At 43.4% G+C, this 21,089-nt stretch overlaps 1 protein-coding gene across 2 annotated transcripts in view; it reads left to right on the forward strand.

Annotated features, from left to right (window-relative positions):
- The window catches only part of tsnare1 (T-SNARE Domain Containing 1), an 875,956-nt gene that overhangs the window by 686,758 nt on the left and 168,109 nt on the right, over positions 1-21,089 (forward strand). For both annotated transcript variants that reach the window (XM_078540971.1, XM_078540972.1), the window contains exon 8: positions 11,959-12,147. In XM_078540971.1, coding sequence (XP_078397097.1) covers positions 11,959-12,147 — 189 coding nt within the window. The remainder of the gene's footprint in view (positions 1-11,958; positions 12,148-21,089) is intronic.

The following is a 21,089-nucleotide window of genomic DNA, read 5'->3' on the forward strand; positions in this document are numbered from 1 at the left end:
CTGTATCTGTGCCTATTAGGCACATTCATCTCTACATGCTTTCTTCCATCATGGAAGTCCTCGCTCCTGGGAAAGTTGGATCACCCTGCAACTGCTTCAGCCTGCTAACCTCTGAAGGAATACGTCACTGGACATTTGATTCTGGACTCTGGACTCACATGAAACCATAACTCTTATTTTTATAGTTGTCTTGCCCTGTACCTCTTTCTGTCCCTTATACCTCTTTTATTGTATGAGTGGAAAAAGGGGCAGACATTGTGAAAACCCCTCCTGCATTTTGTGTGTGTGTAAAGTAAACCAAATCTCTTATTTTACCTCACCCCTAGTTTGCTTTTGGGTTATTTATAGATTGGATCACTCCAAACTGAAGGGTTGTGGAAACCATGCCACCACTTATAAAGGGGGCAATCAGAAATCAAAAACACCTTTCTGTTTACAGATGGGTAATGAGAGGAGAAATCAGAGCTGTTTAAATTAATGCCCCTCCAATTCGTACACACATAGTGCTGTTAGGAAGGCAGTTCCAAGATTTTGAACCAGGGACAGTGAAGGAATGGTGATGTAGTTCCAAGTCCAAATGGTGATTGGCTTGGAGGGGTACTTGCAGGCATGGTGCTCCCATGAGTCTGCTGCCCTTGCCCTTTGATAACTTCCCCAGATGTGTGGTGGAAATTCTATTTATATCACACTTCCAGCAAAGTTGTGGTTGGGGAGCAGCTCTGAGAAAGTTTGAACCCTTATCTCTCTTGGTTGCCATCTTTCCAGAGGGTAACAGGTTATGGTTCCACCCGCATGTTGGGGGTGGGGGGGGGGGGGGGGGTGATAAATTGTTGTATTTCCTTAAAACAAAAGAAAAAATAGGAAACATTGTATACAGGATTTCCCTAAAACAAGAAAACAATAGACATGTAACTTGAAGCATAAGGGAGTGTCCTTTTATTTAAAATACAATAGTGCAATCACTCATTTTTTAAAAATTCATTCACGGGTTGTGGGCTTCGCTGGCTGGGCCAGCATTTATTGCCCATCCCTAGTTGCCCTTGAGAAGACGGTGGTGAGTTGCCTTCTTGAACCGCTGCAGTCCATGTGGTGTAGGTACACCCACAGTGCTGTTAGGAAGGGAGTTCCAGGATTTTGACCCAGCTACAGTGAAGGAACGGCAATATGTTTCCAAGTCAGGATGGTGAGTGGCTTGGAGAGGAACTTTCAATTGGTGGTGTTCCCATCTACCTGCTGCCCTTGTCCTTTTAGGTAGTGGTGGTCATGGGTTTGGAAGGTGCTGTCTAAGGAGCCTTGGTGAATCCCTGCAGTGCATCTTGTAGATGGTACACACTGCTGCTACTGTGCTTCTATGGTGGAGGGAGTGACCTGGACAACATCCAGTCTTGGGCTGACAAGTGGCAAGTAACATTTGTCACACAAGCGTCAGCCAATGACCATCTCTAACAAGAGAGAATCCACCCATCACCCCTTGATGTTCAATGGCATTACCATCATTGAATCCCCCACTATCAACACCCTGGGAGTTGTGGATGTGGTGCCAAACAAGCAGACTGCTTTGTCCTGGATGGTGTCCAGCTTCTTCAGTGTTGTAGGAGCTGCATTCATCCAGGCAAGTGGGGAGTATTCCATCACACTCCTGACTTGTGCCTTGTCGATGCTGGACAGGCTTTGGGGAGTCGGGAGGTGAGTCACATGTTGCAGGATTTCTAGCCTCTGTCCTGCTCTTGTAACCACAGTATTTATATGGCTAGCCCAGTTCAGTTTCTGGTCAATGGTAACTCCCAGGATGTTGATAGTGGGGGACTCAGTGATGGTAATGCCATTGAACATCAAGGGGTGACGGTTGGATTCTCTCTTGTTAGAGATGGTCATTGCCTGCCACTTGTGTGACGCGAATGTTACTTGCCACTTGTCAGCCCAATACTGGATGTTGTCCAGGTCTTGCTACATTTGGGCATGGACTGCTTCAGTATCTCATTTAAGTACAAGGACATTGAACAATTAATCAGGTACAATGATACAAACTATTGCAGTGAAATTATTTTACATGAATCTCCAATGAGTCAAATAATCCAAGCTGCAATAGTAAAATTAGCTTCACATAATCTAATGAATATACACTTCTGTTGATACCAAAACAGTTATATTCATGGTTTATTCAACTTTAAGAATATGCCCAATAGATCATAAGGATTAAACTATAATAAACAAAGCACTAAACAAGTATTTCAGTATTGAACTCTACCTTTGCTACATGTGTTGCGGTTATCCTAGTTGTTGGAAGTAATTAAATCTTAACTTGATTCAATGCATGCAGTAATACCAATTTTCTTTAAGAAAAGTCAATGTGAATCATAAATTAACAACTGGCCAGAGCATCTTAAACATAGTCAAACTTCCTTTTTTATGCATCTTTCATTAGTGATACTATATAACAATTTGTAAATAGAAATATATTATCTCACTTAAAACAAAAGAAAACAATCAGGACACACTGTGTATAGGGTGAAGTAGCAGAAAGGAGTGGCAAAGTTGTTATTTCAGGGCGCTGTATCTTCCACTCCTAAGCAGACTGATCCATTTTCTCTTTATGTCTATTTGGTTGTGGATTGGTCCATTGTCTCAATGGGGGTGTTTGGTTGTGAATTGACTTACAAGAGAAAAAGTTAACGCAAGGTATATTTGCAACCAATTATATATGTTATGACATGGCAGATGATGTGTGCCAGGCTGACCAAATCACTAAGGGAAACTCGGCCAGGCTATTGCAATGGTTTTGCAATTTATATTTATTACAAGAAGATGTGTGCACTGAATTCAGAAACAATGAGTCCACTAGGACTTTTATAAATTAAAAAAATTAAATTTAAATACTTATTAACAAAATAAAAGTTTTTAAGCACTTGCATAAGACTACAGTTACCTAATACTCTAACAAATCCTAAAATTCCTAATTAACTGACTCCCAAGTACACACCTTCTTTAAGGCAACAGTCTAAAATAGATTTTAATTTTTACAAAAAAGTCAGCAAGTTGCCACAGTACCCACTTGACAGTGAAATTCCAAAAGCTTGTCTCTAACTTTAGTTACTGGACACAGCAGACTTATGCAAAAATGGCTGGAGGCTTCTAACAGGCTGTTTCACACACTCCTGCTTGATCTTTCATGGCCCCCCCCAACATAGCCTTTCATTCACCTTTATAAATATTTCTCTCTCTTTAATACTTAAATTCCATTGTTCCATATGTCTTTGGAATTTTACTTTTTCCATAATATAAAAACCTTTCATGTTGCTGATATTGTCAGTAATCCTTGGGAAAAGTAAACACATTGCTTGCCCTTGCTTATCTGGCTAGGTGTAAACATCCTAACATCCCTTTGAAATCCAAACAACCCTTCCACTTATCTAAAAATGCAAATTCCCTTCACACCTGACATGCTAAGACCCCATCCATGTTTACTCATTAGCATTTCAAGTACATTTCCACACCTAACTTCTTTTGATAATTTCAAGCTGCAGTCTACCTGACTCTAAATGTAATTGAATCACAGGGATAGAACCATTAATACTCACACCTATAAACCTACTTTACATTAAAACAGAATAATACGAAAATTACTATACTTTCATAATACATTTTAAACACAGAATGTTGAATAAACAAAGTGATAGAAAGAAATTTTTTAAAAAGGGGGTGCAATTTCTTTGGAGTCTCGCGTTATTATGATTTGGAATACACTGCCTGAGAGGGCAGTGGAAACACTTTCAATAATAACTTTTACAAGGAAATTGGATTAATATTTGAAGGGGAGAAAATAGCAGGGTTATGGAGAAAGATCAGGAGAGTGGGACTAATTGGATAGCTCTTTTAAAGAGCCAGCTCAAGCACATTAGGCCACATGACCTCCTTCTCAGCTCTATGATTCTAAGATTTATCTTTGCAACATTTTCTTCACCCTCCTCTTCTGACCACACAGCCTTTTGTTAGAGAATATTTCTTCAACCAGTTGCTTCCAGTATGTCTGCCAAGCAGCCATTCTTAATGTTTGAGCTTCAATAGGGAGGGAGTATGGGTGTTCTATTCAAATAATAAAAATAGACTTCACAGATGCACACGCTTTTCCAGCATTAGGTAGCCATTAGGGGTGGGAAAGCTAATTACATTTTTTTCCTCCTCCGAGGGCTGAGAATAATTGCTACCTTGGTTTTAACCATACCAGCGAAAATCAGCTTACACATTATCGACCAGGGGTCCAGGCTCATGCCACCTTGATCCTGCGTGAGCCTGTTCCAGGTTGGCGGTGCACTTACATGAATTGAGCCATAGAGGGAGTGCTTGCCCTCCTGTCATGGACTTCACTGTTCCTCCTGTTTTAACACTGATATGTTCCTCATCAGTACACCATCTAGTGACTTCAGGTGAGCTGTAGCATTGTCTCTTCAGTCCATCTGCAGCATAGTTATAGCGGTAATTGGTTACTGGGCAACCATAAGCATCAATGAAAAGAGTTCAACTTGGGGAACAATGAATTAAACTTACATGGTCCTAAAATCTATCTTATCCATGTGACAATACGTGCATTTTTTTTTTACTTGCCCCATTATTAAAACAACTCTTCCTCTCTTAAAGCAAACATATCACATTGTTGTGTGGTTTCACAATGGCCAACAAGCCCCTGATACCTCAAAAGGTTGCTATATTAGATTTGAACTTTAATGTGTGTTGGTTCTCTATTTGAGTAGAAATATAAAAATCAGTATTGCAGCTGGCTTCAATCGTATCCTTGACCAACATCTGGACACAGAGGGAATCACTGGATAGCAATCAAGAATAATAAACATGGCTAATTTTTGTCCTCTCCTAAGTCTAGAGGCCTGCAGCACTCTTACTTTTAAAAAAAATCATTCATGGGATGTGGGCATCTCAGGCTAGGTCAGCATTTATTGCCCATCCCTAATTGCCCTTGAGAAGGTGGTGGTGAGCTGCCTTCTTGAACTGCTGCAGTCCATGTGGTGTAGGTATACCCACAGTGCTGTTAGGGAGGGAGTTCCGGGATTTTGACCCAGCGACATTGAAGGAACAGCAACATATTACCAAGTCAGGATGGTGTGTGGCTTGGAAGAGAACTTGCAGGTGGCGTTGTTCCCAAGTATCTGCTGCCCTTGTCCTCCTGGATGGTAGCGGTTGTGAACATACGAACAAGGAGCAGGAGTAGGCCATTCAGCTCCTCCAGCCTGCTCCGCCATTTAATAAGACCATGGCTGATCTGATAGTAATCTGAAATCTGCATCTCATCTACCCCTGAAAACCTGTCATCACCTTGCTTACCAAGATAAGTTTGGAAGGAGCTGTCTAAGGAGCCTTGGTGAGGTCCTGCAGTGCATCTGCTGCCACGGTGCTTTGGTGGTGGAGGGAATGAATGTTTGTGGATGGGGTGCCATTCAAGCAGGCTGCTTTGTCCTGGATAGTGTCAAACTTCTTGAGTGTTGGTGGAGCTGCACTCATCCAGGCAAGCGAAGAGTATTCCACTCCTGACTTGCGCCTTGTAGATGGTGGACAGGCTTTGGGGAGTCAGGAGATGAGTTACTCACCTCAGGAATCCTAGCCTCTGACCTGCTCATGAAGCCAAAGTATTTATATGGCTAATCCAGTTCGGTTTTTGGTCAAAGTTAATCCCCAGGATGTTGATAATGTTGGATTCAGCAATGGTAATGTCATTGAATGTCAAGGGAAGATGGTTAGATTCTCTCTTGTTGGAGATGGTCATTGCCTGGTACTTGGATGGCGTGATTGTTACTTGCCAGTGGTCAGCCCAAGCCTGGATATTGTCAGGTCTTGCTGCATTTGGACATCGATTGCTTCAGTATCTGAGGAGTCGCGAATGGTGCTGAACATTGCGCAATCATCAGCAAACTCTCCCACTTCTGACATTATGATGGAAGGAAGGTCATTGACGAAGCAGCTAAAGATGATTGGGCCTAGGACACTACCCAAGGAACCCCTGCAGTAATGTCCTGAAACTGAGATAATCGACCTCCAACAACCACAACCATCTTCCTTTTGTGCTCGGTATGACTTCAACCAGCGGAGAGTTTTCCCCCTGAGTCCCAATGACTCCAGTTTTATTAAGGCTCCTTGATGCCACACTCAGTCAAATGCTGCCTTGATGTCAAGGGCAGTGACTCTCCCCTCACCTCTGGACTTCAGCTCTTTTGTACATGTTTGATCCAAGGCTGTAATGAGGTCAAGAACTGAGTGACCCTGATGGAACCCAAACTGAGCGTCAATGAGCAGGTTATTGCTAAGCATGTGTCACTTGACAGCACTGTTGATGACCCCTTCTAACACTTTACTGATGATGGGGGGTAGACTGATGGGGCAGTAATTGGATGGTTTGGATTTGTCCTGCTTTTTATGTACAGAACATACCTGGGCAATTTTCCACATTGCCGGGTGGATGCCAGTGTTCTAGCTGTATTGGAATAGCTTGGCTAGGGGTGCAGCAAGTTCTGGAGCTCAAGTCTTCAGTACTATTGCTGGAATATTGTCAGGGCCCATAGTCTTTTCAGTATCCATTGCCTTCAGCTGTTTCTTTATATCATGTGGAATGAATCGAATTGGTTAAAGATTGGCATCTGTGATTCTGGGGACCTCTGGAGGAGACCAAGATGGATCATCCACTCGGCACTTCTGGCTGAAGGTTATTGCAAATGCTTTAGCCTTATCTTTTGCACTGATGCATTGGGCTCTCCCAGCATTGGGGATGGGGTTATTTGTGGACCCTCCTCCTCCAATGAGTTGTTTAGTTGTCCACGGCCATTCACGACTAGATGTGGCAGGACTGCAGAGCTTAGATCTGATCCGTTAGCTGTGGAATCACTTAGTTCTCTATTGCATGCTGCTTATGCTATTTGTAATGCAACTAGCCCTGTGTTATATCTTCAACAGATTGACATCTCATTTTTAGGTATGCCTGGTGCTGCTCCTGGCATGCCCTCCTGCACATTTCATTGAACAAGTGTTGATCCCCTGGCTTCATGGTAATGGTAGAGTGGGAGATATGCCGGGCCATGAGATCACAGATTGTGTTCGAGTACAATTCTGCTCCTGCTGATGGCCCACAGCGCCTCATGGTTGCCCAGTATTGAGTTGCTAGATCTGTTTGAAATCTATCCCATTTAGCACCGCACAACACAATGGAGGGTCTCCTCAATATGAAGATGGGATTTCATCTCCACAAGGACTGTGCGGTGGTCACTCCTACCGATACTATCATGGACAGATGCATCTGCAGCTGGCAGGTTGGTGAGGACGAAGTCAAGTATGTTTATCCCTCTTGTTGGTTCCCTCACCACCTGCCACTGATCCAGTTTAGCAGCTATGTCCTTTAGGCATCAGCCAGCTCGGTCTGCACTGTTGTACCTAGCCATTCTTGTTGCTGGACATTGAAGTTTCCCACCCAGAGTACCTTTTTCCCCCTTTCCACACTCAGTGCTTCCACCCAGTGGTATTCAACATGGAGGAGCACTGAGTTATCAGCTGAGGGAGGGCGGTATGTGGTAATCAGCAGGAGGTTTCCTTGCCCATGTTTAACCTGATGCCATAGGACTTCATGTGGTCTGGAGTCAACGTTGAGGACTCCTAGGGCAACTTTCTCCTGGCTGTATACCACTGTGCTGTCATCTCTGCTGGGTCTGTCCTGCTGGTGGGACAGGACATATCCAGGAATGGAGATGGTGTCTAGGACATGCTCTGTAAGGTACGATTTCGTGAGTATGACTATGTCAGGCTATCGCTTGACGAGTCTGTGAGACAGCTCTCCCAATTTTGGCACAACCCCCTAGATGTTCCTAAGTGCTGGGTTCAGTTTGCCATTGTTGTTTCCGGTGCCTAGGTCAATGCTGGATGGACCATCCGATTTCATTCCCTATTTACTTTCTAGCTGTTTGATGTGACTGAGTCGCTTGCTAGGCCGTTTCAGAGGGCACTTATGAGTCAACCACATTGCTGCGGGTCTGGAGTCACATGTAGGCCAGAGCAGGTGAAAAAAGGATGGCAGATTTCCTTCCCTTTAGTGAAGCAGATGGGAATTTACAACAATCAACCACGGTTTCATGTCATCATTAGACTTTTAATTCCAAACTTCTTATTGAATTCAGATTCCAGCATCTGCCATGGCAGGATTCAAGTCCGGGTCCCCAGAGCAATACCCTGGGTCTCTGGATTACTAGCCCAGTGACAATACCATTACGCCACTGCATTCCCCTATTGCACCACCTGCTCCCTACTGCTAACTTATCATTCCAGATCAGGGACCAAACTGAGAAGCACCCATTCAGTACCACACTGTAGTATATTTAACCACCAAGCCATTTAGGAAGCTCTTGTGGCATACAAATTCTCTTCTAAATTGATCTGTGGTCCAGTTTGGAGATGTAAATTATCCAGTCACAGTTCCACATTGGCAAGTTGTTTTGGGACAAGGTACAAAATAACTGTAAGATAAAAGCAAAAAACTGCGGATGCTAGAAATCCAAAACAAAAACAAAAACACCTGGACAAACTCAGCAGGTCTGGCAGCATCTGCGGAGAGGAACACAGTTAACGTTTCGAATCCTCATGACTCTTCAACAGAACTAAGGAAAAGTAGAAAAGGGGTGAAATATAAGCTGGTTTAAGGAGGAGGGGGTGGGACAAGAAGAGCTGGATAGAGGGCCAGTGATAGGTGGAGATAACTAAAAGATGTCACAGACAAAAGGACAAAGAGATGTTGAAGGTGGTGATATTATCTAAAGGAATGTGCTAATTAAAGGGAGAAAGCAGGACGAGCAAGGCACAGATAGCCCTAGTGGGTATGGGGTGGGGTGAAGGAATCAAAAAAGGCTAAAAGGTAGAGATAAAACAATGGATGGAAATACATTTAAAAATAATGGAAATAAGTGGGAAAAGAAAAATCTATATAAATTATTAGAAAAAACAAAAACAAAAAGGAGGGGGAAAATATTCCTTTGGGACCCAATTGTCCTTGGCAACCTTGACCCTGCTTTTATGTCCCGATGATACCAGGAAGTGTCAACCCCATTCAGAGCCTGGGCACTGAGTGCCCACTCTCCCAGTCACCTGTCAGCACTAAGGGCAACCACTTACCGAGTGCCCATTAGCCTTTGCCCCGACTGACCCTCTTATGGGGCAAGGGTGATGCCCTGGAGTAGCCATGACAGATTCCCCACTGTACCCACCTCCCCTCAGTTACTTTGAGACTGAAAGGTTCCAAGGCCAGTCCACCTCTTTAAATATCCCACCCTCCCCCTTCAGCAAACTCTAGATGAGCCTTTTAACAGTCTTAATTAGCCTGAGTTGGAGGCCAAGTGGGTTTCCTGTCCCTCCCTCCCCCCACCCCCACATTGATCCCTATTGCCAGCACTGGGGTTTGTGCCGTCAAATTGACGCGCTGTCCAGCGCCAGTATTTTTGGGGCCCTGATCATGTCTTGTTAACGTAACCTTTTACACGTCTGAACTAAACGGGTAATTTTACAAAACCTCCATTGATTGACAAGGGTGAAGAAAACTCCATTTCTCAAATATCTTGCCTGCAATATTTCCAGGAGGCAGTGGTCTGCACCTCACTTGAAAAGTCAGCGGTAAGCCCACCTCCGCAAGGCCAGGAAGCCACAACCTGAGTTTACGGCTGTCTGGCCATTGAATGGATCAGGTCGTGGCTTCCACCCCATCTGAGAGCATGCCATGCTCAAAGAGCAGCATGGAGGGTGGACTGCAAGGCAAGTGAGGCAATTTTGTTGGGACCAGTGAGACAAAGGACAGGGGTGGGTGGCGGGGGCAGGTTATTTCCATTATCGGGAGAGCCTCCGTTGGGCACAGGGTAACTGAACTGGAGGGCCCGCCACCCACCAACACCGCCTCCCCCACCCCCACCCTCCCCTCCCCCACACCACCACCACATCTCAGAGCCGAGAGCCAGGGTTTAACTGGCAGCCTTGCTATGGTGTTTGGGCAGCCACCCATTGCTGGTAAGATACCAGTGGTGGCAGGAGGAGGCTTAATTAGTCACTTAAGAGCCTTAATGACACCACATGCGGGCTGCCCCGCGCCTTCTCTGATGCTGCTAAAATTCCGACAGAGACAGTTCGGCGATGGGTACGGTGCCTCCACCATGCCACCCGATTTTCACACTCCCCACACTACACCCCTGGGGTGGAGGGCATAGAGTTTCAACCTTTGTTTCCACTTCTTTGGACTTTTCTTCTCCATTTCTCGCGGTCAGCTAACTATACTTTCAGGTGTTTGAGAAAATTTATTTGGCAATATCCTTCTTATTCTAGTGAGGCCTGTACCTGCATCTCCCGATCCCTTACCGAGTAGCTCCTAATTTCCAATAAAGATTCCTCTTTTTATTCCACTTCAAATCATGGAAACAAAGGAACTTAGCCTTTTCCACCATTTGGTGGGATCATGGCTGATCTGCAACCTGATGTCATTGGTGGGAAGCTTTTAGAAACAATAATTTGAGGCAAAATTAATATTGGGCAAATGCAGGTTAATTAAGGAAAAGAGGCATAGATTTTTAAAGAGCAAATCATGTTTAACTAACTTGCTTGATTTTGATGAGGTAATGCTGTTGATATGGTGGGACTTACAAAAGGCATTTGATAGAGGGCCACACAACACACTTGTGATCAAAGTTGGAACTCATAGAATAAAAAAGACAATAGGAAAATAGATTATGAAATTGGCTGAGTGATAGCAATAAACAACAGTGGTGAACAGTAATTTTTCAGATTGGATGAAGTGGCGTTTCCCAGGGATCGGTGTGAGGACCCCTTCTTTTCCTCTTTTTAATGATTTACCCAAAGGATGTTGGCTTCACTGGCTAAGCCAGCATTTATTGCCCATGCCTAATTTTCCTTATTTGAAGGCACTTAAGGGTCAACCATGTTGTTGTGGGTCTGGAGTCTCATGTAGGCCAGACCAGGTAAGGACATCAGTGAACCAGATGGGTTTTTACAACAATCAGCAATGGTTTCATGGTCATCATCAGACTTTTAATTCCAAATTTTTATTGAATTCAAATTTCACCATCTGCTGTGGGATTCGAACCCATGTCCCCAAAGTAATATCCTGGGGTGACAATACCAATATGCTACCACCTTCCTTGCCTTTGCAGATGTTATGAAACTTGAAAGTACTGTGTGCCATGAGGAGGATAGTGTAGAACTTCAAAAGGACATAAACAGTTTAGTGGAATGGGCAGGTAAGTGGCAGCTGAAATTTACTTTTCGCATTGGTGGAAGGATCGTGAACCAGAGGGTCCAGATTTAAAATAATTGTCAAAAGAAGCAATGGTGACATGAGGAAAAAAATGTTTTCACTCAGTGAGTGGTTAGGATCTGGAATGCACTGTCTGAGAGTGTGGTGGAGGCATGTTCATTTGAGGCTTTTAAAAGGGAATTGGATCATTATCAGAAAAGGAAAATTTTGCAGGGCTACAGGAAAATGGCAGGGGAGTGGTACTAGGTGAATTGCTCCTTCAGAGGGCTAGCACAGGCATGATGAACTGAATGGCCTCCTTTTGTGCTGTAACCGTTCCATGCTTCTAAAACACCATCCAGTTTACATCTTGAAGGAGTCCTATTGTTTCATGCTTGTGTTATGCTACCATACAATTGAATCTACTCAGTATGGCACCCTCTTGAGTGGAAAGCATTTGGAATGCTTATGGAAGTACCCAGCACGGTGGTACTAACGAAATTTGCCAAGGCAGAGACAAACCGGTAACAACAATGAACAAAATCTTTCTTTATTGATAAGCAATGCAATTTATACTATTGTGGAGGTTTTGGCTTGTTATTATGGCAATGATAAGGGCATCTATTGCAAATTTCTGTCATTATTTAAGTTTGAAACTAAAAGATGATACGGAATTCTTCTTGCAGATTGCCAGGAATCCCTTTGCAGAGATCAGTGATGAGGATGAGTTCCTCGGGAGAGGGCCCAGTAAATGGCAGACTACGGATGAAACTTCAGATGCAGCTCAGGCCCAGAGCCAGGCATTCCTTTCAGAGATCACAGAGGATGAAGTGGAATCTGTGAAACAAAGAGAGGAGGCAATCTTACAGATTGAGGTGAGTGAGGATTTGCATCTCATAAATGTCATAACCACATCCAACCCTAGGCCGTGCAGGAAGTCGGCTAATGCCTTGGGTTCTGACATTTGCATTGCTCTTATTGAACGTGCATTGGGTGCATTAATGACCTTCCTATCCTTAAACATCGAGGTCAACAGGAAGAGATAAACTAAGATTTCAAAATTCAGACTCTTAGAGACGTTTTTGACTCTACCTTCCCAGCAGAAACCAGATGGGTGGATGGTTAAAATGCCCTGGATGATTTCCTCACTGAATTCGTGACATCTCCTGGCGAGTCCTGGTTTTAACCAGCTCCTCTGAGCAAGCAGCAAAGACACCCACAGGGTCTTTGCTTAAACACGTAGATTGGAGTCCGGGTGTCATTGTGCGCTGATTGCAATTTTAACTCTGGCCTAAGCAGAGAGGCCATCGTGGCTTTCCCAGGAATGGAATGAATCTCCGTGACTAGAAGATGCCACTAATGGAAAGTTGAGGGTCTCCCTGCCTCAAGGCTCCCACCCACCTTCCCTTCAGCAAGACCCTTCCAAAAAAACCCTTGTGATTTGCCTTCTCAGTGACGGATGGTGCTGCATGGTGGCTTCCTGCTTCCTTGAATTCCACTGCTGCGCTGCGAGCTAGCTGATGTTTTCTCCCTGTTTTGAGTGGGCAGCTAGCTGGTAGAATAACCATGGGCAATTTAAGGAAGGTTTGCCACTCGCCCCCTCCCCCATCCACCCGAATCACCATTCCCAATTTAACTGCACACCAAGGTAGGAATGTTATGTTGGAGAAATTTCATGGCACTTCAACTTATCCTTAAAGGGAATCTCCAGAACTTGTTTGTAAAATCACCAAGTTCCTTTCTAAAACAAAATGCTATAAACTCCAAGGATTATCTAGTGACAATTTGCAGTAAGTCTCCAAATATAGTACCACTCCTCCCAGCTCATATCACACACACTATCATCAGATTTAGTGACAGTTCAGGCTTTTTATATTGAAAAATGCACAGAAACTCTCTTTTTTTTCTCTTGACTGCACAGTCAAGAGGAAACCAGAGTGGCCAGTGGGAGTTAAATGTGTGTGTGGTGTCAGAAACATATAGATGACGTGAACAGCCTTGTAACATAAATGGGCTGTAATTTCCGAGCTCCCCAGCACCAGATTTGGGGGGGCACCCCAAAGATGCACTGGGGAATCCCTCTCAGAACTTCAAAGGTCAGGGTTTGCATGGCAATTGCCCAAAGTGCAAACCTCCTCTGGACAATTGCCCTGCTCTGGGAACCATCCGAAAATGTGATTTAAGTCGCAAACTTCAGATGGTTCCGACTGTGTTACACAAATAGTTACTCAGGAAAAGTCAGAAGAATTAAAACCTCTTTGAAATTCTGGGTAACTATTGGAAAGACGCAATGAACCCCCAACCCCCTGACTATGGTCTCCACCCCTACACTCCCAACATGGTATTCTCAACCCCCACCCCCAACTCTTCAATAAATTATATGGAAGTGATTAGAATTGTCTTTTGGTTTCTTCTGTTGTGCTGCTAGAAACTGAAATGCTTCACGTTGATGCATTGCATCTTTCCTGGTGATGTGCTTATTTATTTGGGAATAGAAAACACAGGCCAAGAGGAAATGATGGGAAAATGTCTAGGTTCATGTTGATAAAGACTCTCTTGGCCATTTGACATCAGCTATTTAAATACTCATTGAAGCTGCATGGCTTGGCAGCAAAACTCTGACAGTGATCAGGAGAGACACAGTGGGTTCCCTTTGTGCATTATGTGTGGTATGGCATATTTATAGTGCCCCCACAGTGAGCACATAGGCAGTCCTTCCCTAAGTATCTTGACTACAATCTGAATAAATATTATAAATTTTAGAAACGCACTACTATAAAATTTCCTTTTATCCTGATCTAAAAGTACGGAGTGCTTTCTGGTGTAAAGCATCACTCCATTTACTTCTGCCTGTCAGCATGATTTTCTTCCCCTCTCTGTCTTTCATTTTTTTAATATACACTATTACAGAGCGATTTGGATGAATCTCTAAACCGAAGCCCATCTGCCCTCTCAGATACCTGAAAGATTTTATTGGAGTTTTCCCGGTCATCTCACCATCATTCCTTTACCAATAGCACCAGAAACAGATTATCTGGCCCACGCTGGTTGTGGGATCTTGTATGCAAATTGGCTTTTTTATAACTCATTCATGGGATATGGGCATCACTGGCTAGACCATCACTTATTGCCCTGCCCTAATTGTCCTTTAGAAGTGGTGGTGAGCTGCCTTCTTGAACCACTACAGTCCATATGGCTGCTGCATTTTCCTTCATTATAACAGTCATTCCACTTCAAAGCTATGTCATTGACTATGAAGTGTTTTGGAATAGTCTGAGGTTACTTAAGACTTAATGTAGATGAAATACCTTTCTTGATTGCACTTAATAACTTTCCTATCCTATTTCTCTTATTCCAAACTTGTCATCCAACATTTTCTCCCACCTCTCTGCATTCTCACCAAGTTAACAACAAAAATTATCACCTTGTCTTATACTCTAACTCACTTTTTCCTAGGATCTTCAAACCAATGGAATCTTTACCCCACTCTGTCCCCATCTTAGGAACATAGGAACATTCAGCCAGTCGGGCCTGCTCTGTCATTCAGTTAGATTATGGCTGACCATCTACCTCTTTCCTGCACTATCTCTATATCCCTTGATGTCATTAGTCTCCAGAAACCTATCGACTTCTGTCTTGAACGTGCTCAATGATTGAGCTTCCACAGCCGTCTGGGATAGAGAATTCCAAAGATTCACCTTCCTCGAAGTGAAGAAATTCCTCCTTATCTCAGCCTTAAATGGCCTACCCTTACCCTGAGATTTTGACCCCTGCTTTGGACTCACCAGCCAAGGGAAACATCTTATCTACATCCACACTGTCATGCCCTGTAAGAATTTTGTAAGTTTCAATGAGGTCACCCCTCATTCTTTGAAACTCAAGGGAATATAGTCCCAGTCTCCTCAACCTCTCCTCATACGGCAATCTTGCCATCCTAAGGGTCAATCTGGTCAACCTCTGTTGCATTCCCTCTATGGCAAATATGTCCTTCCTTAGATAAGAGGGCTAAAACTGTACACAATACTCCAGGTGAGTTCTCACCCAGGCTCTATATCACTGTAGCCAAACATCTTTACTTCTGTACTCAAATCTCCTTGTGCTGAAGGCCAACATACCATTTGCCTTCCTAATTGCTTGCTGCACCTGCATGCTAGCTTTTAGTGACTCGTGCAAGTGACAAGCCATTAACTCAGTTAACCATTGGGATAGTTTAAAAATAACTCTCAGGCAATTGTGATTACAATATTTTTCCCCTTCTGTTGACCAGTTATTTCCTTCTGTATTTTGGTTTAAAAAGTGAATGTTGATGACATAAGGGGGAAAATTGTGTTAAAGGAGCTATTCAACCCTGAAGTGTCAGTGATTTAATTTAGCTTCAGTAGAAATGTAAGCCTAGAAATCAGGCTGCTTGATCATTGTGTTTATACAAGATTCCTCTGCCCAGTATTTTAACATAGGCAGGTTTATTTCTCCAATGACATAGCAGAGAGATGAAGCTAATACATTGCGTACTATGTTGCAACCTATTGTTAATATGTCAGTGATTTTTATGCCTTGAGTCTATGAGTTCACTAGTTGAGTAAACTTGAATTGCATGCCTTAATATGCACTTATTAGTTGATGCTCGCTATCAATAACGGAGAGAGACTGACATGAGAACAAACTGTGATTGCTCATTGCAACAGAAGTACGAGCACTAAATCCTTGCATGCTCCCACAACCACCTCCGGCTCTAGACTTACAGTTAACCAGTAGACCACGCTGTACAGTGATTGGTCAGTTCTGTCACATGGTTAGTCCACTTGCATTCTCTTAAAGGCACATGGCACTCCACTTTACCACAGTGATCATGCCACTTTTAACCATGGGAATGTTATATTCTTTTTATTTGCACTGTCTGCCTCACTAACAAATTGTCCTAAGTAGTAGCATCAGCGTTTTCTATTTACATATTCAGCAATGTCAAACAAAATAAAACTCAGAAAGGAGTTAAACAGAGAGACAAGGTGCTAGTTAGGTTGAAGCAGAGGGAAATACATCAAATATAACTGCCAACAATGAGCTGCATTTATGTGGTGCTTTTAAACTGTAAGGAGGAAATAATATTGAGATGGAGAATTAAGATCACTGAAATAGAATTTTCGGCTGAATGGGGAAGGGAAATGAGAGTGAATTGGTTCTCTTTCCTGTGACTAATAATGGCTTAAAGAAAATAATGGGCATTGAAGTCAATAAGTGACAAATTGAATTTGAGGGCGCAATAACTACTTCAGTAATCCCCCTCCCTCCAGATAGGCAGGAGAAGATTTAGCCTAACTCCCTTAACCTGACCACTCCAGTGGTCCCTGCCAGGTAGCTTGTGCCTGTGGATGGAAATGCAGGTAGATTTGGGCTGAATTACTCTCCTTGGTGGAATGGGCTGCCATCACTCATTGCTCTGGCATGCACAGGAAGAGGATTGAAGCAGTCTCACCACTAGCTGTTCTTACAGCTTGTCTGTTTACAGTGGATACTGCCCATCGGTAAAATGGAAAGCATGGAGTGGTGAGCCACAACACCCAGAATGTCATTCTGCAGACTGGGTGAACCATGTAGTATATGGGTGTTAGAGCAGAGCAAGGGTTAATGTCGGACTGGGGAAACAGTACCACCCACAATATGATGTTGAGAGTCACATGGTGGTAGACTGTGTGTAGTAGAGTCTGGAAGGAGCCAGCATGGAGACAGCACCCATGCAGGACTGTACTTTGGAGATGTATGTAGTTATGGGTCACCAATAAACTGTGTTCAACCGCAAAAGCTTCTGGACCTCTTAGTGAGACACCAAACAGCCTTACAACAAACCAGACTACGCACGATGGACAATTAATCCTCCAAGTCAACATGGGCAATTGTAATTCATTTTTTAAGATGGCTCTCATTTGTGCAATTTGTTCTGCAAAGATTAAAGAAAGACATTTATCCAGTATCGACATCCTTACAGATAGTTTAAACGATTAGATTAAATATAGCTGTTTATTATTGGCTTCTTATTTTTTGCACCAGTAAAAGTATATCCTAGTACCAGCCAAGCACAACTCATTTGTTATCATCAGTTATCATATCACAAGGAGGAAGATCATAACAAACTTTACACACATGAGCAGCGCTGTCTTATTCAAAGATATATTGATCAGAGAGTGGCAAAATAATACCAGTACTCTGATAACTCGATAGAAACTTTGGGAAGGACTGATTGCAGTCTTTGCCCTTTTCTCACGATCTAAAAACAGTAAAGGTCATAAATCCAGACTGACCTCCAGTCACTAGCCTTCTGTCTGCCTCTTAAGCATGTTTAGGTTTGATAAATAGCTCAAGTAGCAATCTGTAGCAGTCTAAAAGTTATTGACCAACAACTTAGTCCTAATATTTGAACTAGCAGGTTAGGCACAGCAAATATGCTTCAGTAGCTTTGCAAAACAATTAGAAGAAACAAAAATGATTTGTATTTATATCGCATCTCTCATGACCTCAGGACCCCAAGTGCTTTAGAGCCAATGAAGTACTTTTGAATTGTAGTTACTGTTGTAGGAAACATTGCAACCAATTTGCGCACAGCAAGCTCCCACAAACAGTAATGTGACTGTGACATCATCCCTAATAATAGATATAGGTGATTTCCAAGATTTTTTAGAATGAGCTGCTTTTAAGGTGCTTGCTGTGACCTTCCATGTAACTTGTGCAGTGGACCTCATTATTCACCTTGATTGTGAATGAGTTTATTTTAATTCTTTCACTGGACGTGGGGGTCGCTGGCTGGGCCAGCGTTTTTATTGCTCATCCCTAATTGCCCTTGAGAAGGTGGTGGTGAGCTGCCTTCTTGAACCGCTGCAGTCGATGTGGTGTAGGGACACCGAGCAGTTAGGGAAGAATTCCGGGATTTTGACAGATTAATGAAGGTTTGAAACTGAACTTCTAAAAAGCATTCAAAGATAATTTCTGTGAGGACATGCGTAATACAGTGTCTATTCCTCCCTAGACATTTTTAAAACCCCAAGTATTTTTTTTAAGCAATTTAAGAGAGAGTGAGGAGACAGTGATCAGCAGAGGGATGAGGCAGCGATTAGGAGAGGGATAAAGCAGTGACAGGGAGACAGAAGCAAGGGGAGAGCTGTGATTGTACAGCATTTATTTACCACTCCAAATTGGCTGTACCTGAATGACTTGCTAGGTTATTTCAGAGGGCAGCTAAGAGTCAACCATGTTGCTGTAGGTCTGGAGTCACATATAGACCAGACTGAGTAAGGATGGCAGATTTCTTTCCCTAAAGGACATTAGTGGACCAAATGGGTTTTTACAACAGTTTGGGAGTTATATGGTCATTATTAATGAAGCTAGCATTTTATTTTAGGTTTATTTATTCACTGAATTTAAATTCCCCAGCTGCCGTCATGGGATTCCAATCCAAGGGCAGGATTCTCAGCTCGGTGTGCGGGCACGTGTCCAACACACACGGGCATCAAATAGCGCGCAGTGACGTCAGGCGAGCATCCCAACATCATCACACGCTCGCACGATATTTCGGTCGGCGGGTGCGCGCAAGAGTCGTGCCCGCCGACAAGAGGGCTAGTAAGCCCCTTAATCAATTAATTAAATAGAACTTTTCACAACCCATCCAACCTTACATTTGGCAGGCGGGCAAAGAGGCCAGGTGGCCTTTGCATTTTTTGCGAAATCTCATTCACAGGCGGGATGAGGTTTTGAACAGTGACGAAAAAACAATAAAATAATTCTAAAACTCATATTCCACATGTACCTGTTCATGTGACAGAGTCACATGAAGGGACATGTTTTCCTTATTTTTAAACTCTTATTTTTAATGTTAAAAACCTTCAGCTCCCTGAGGTAGCTCTGTGCCTTCGGGCAGCCTTCACTGAGCGCACCCCCGTGCATGTGCACACTTCAGCGCTTGCGCTCCTCCCGCCCCCACCCCACAGCGCTGAGGTTATCAGCGTGCGCTTCACGTTGGCTGGCCGTTAATTGGCCAGCCAGCATGAAATTGCAGTCGGGGCCCGATTGCGGGTCATTGACCATTGTTCGGACACTCCCCGGCCCACCTGCTGCACCTGCCTGACGAGGGGAAAATCCACCCCCATGTCTCCGAATCATTAGACCAAGCCTCTCTTATGTATCCAGAACCTTAGCCATTATGTTATCAATCCATGCAGCCGAGTTTTGCAAAGGGGCTTCAAACAGGGGCTTAAGGCCTGTTTGGAGCCACTTGGAATCTGGCACCTCATAAAAAAAAATAACATGGTGAATGAGAAATGCCAGCCAAGTCTAGTTGGCTCAGACAGGCCATCACAGACAACTTTGTCAACACCGGCCTTTTCTGTTGATTTGTGTTGACAGTTGCGCGGAATGACGGGCCGAATGGCCTCCTTCTGTGCCACAGCAATTCTGTATCGTAACATTGCTACCACTTGCAAATTTACTTTTCTGGAAGTGTGCTTGAGTTTACTTCTGTCTTTGCATGGGCGTCTCCAAATATTAAGAAGGAAGAAGAAGAAAAGTCCACCTCACATTTGAAGTTCTCACACCTCCTTGGAAAATAAAGAACCACTGTCAGGGGATTGCTGCTGTTTCTCAAATCACATCAAGGGAGTTTGCCACATTGCCAGCCGCATAGTTTCAGACAAAACATGACACCGAGCCACATAAGGAGATAATAGGACAGACGACCAAAAGTTTTTTCGATGAGTCACATTTTATGGAGAATCTTAGGAGAGACAGCTAGCGAGGCAGAAAGGTTTTGGAAGGGAATTCTGGAGCTTTGGGCCTAGGCAGCTGAAAACACATTTACTGAGGGAAACAGGTGTTGATGTGAAGGCGCCTTCAACCATTTAGATGTTCCAGTCTAAATATGAGTTTCATTATTAGCTTTGTAATCTTCTTTGCTACAGCACTTGTTGATTGATTGTCTTTATATATTTTTTTAATAACATTTGTTGTACAGTTCGCTTGTGGAGTATTTTTGCCATTAATTTTCAGCTCCATATTTTGCATTTGTGACCTGTTGCCAGTTGTAATTTATCTCACCATAACCATAATTCTGGAGATGGAGACTTTTTTTTAATGCATTCACAGGACCTGAGCATTACTGGTAAATGCAGCAACTGTTGTCCATCACGTAATTGTCCTTGAAAAGGTGGCGGTGAACCATGCCATCTATGTGGTGGAACCACACAGTGCTGTTAAGTAGGAAGTTTTAGGATTTTGACCCAGCAACATTGAATGAATGGTAATATCTTTCCAAGTCAGGTTGGGTGAGACTTGGAGGGATACTTAGAGCTGGTAGTGTTCCAAAATGCCTATTGCCCTTGCCCTCCCAGGCTTTAGAAGTCATGGCCCGGATCTTCTGTTCCCAGGGGCATCAAATTTCAGAGGTATCCCAATGCCCTAGAAGATGTGCTGTCAACCATGCCCTTGCAGCCCCTCCCTGCCCCATCCTGGAGGTCTCTGAGCAATGACTGCACGGGAATTGCCCAGGAAGTTTAAACTTCCGATGGGGAATTACCCTGCTACTGGAGCCATCTGAAACTCCAATTTAAATCGGAGACTTCAGATGGTTCCGAACCTGTACCGACACCATCTGTATTCTCCCACATGAAAGTTGTTCAGCCATGCATAAGAAAAAGATTTAACACTCATTTTGATCTATTTTTAGCTAAATTTTACTGTCTCTTTGGGTTTAATGTTCTACGAATACTTTTTGCCCTTTAAATCTCTTAATTGGTTTGGGAGCCTGTTAGCCTGGTAATGTTCCCTGAGTCTAACT

This window comes from Cetorhinus maximus, chromosome 4, assembly GCF_964194155.1.
Source record: "Cetorhinus maximus chromosome 4, sCetMax3.hap1.1, whole genome shotgun sequence".
Taxonomy (NCBI): Eukaryota; Metazoa; Chordata; class Chondrichthyes; order Lamniformes; family Cetorhinidae; genus Cetorhinus; species Cetorhinus maximus.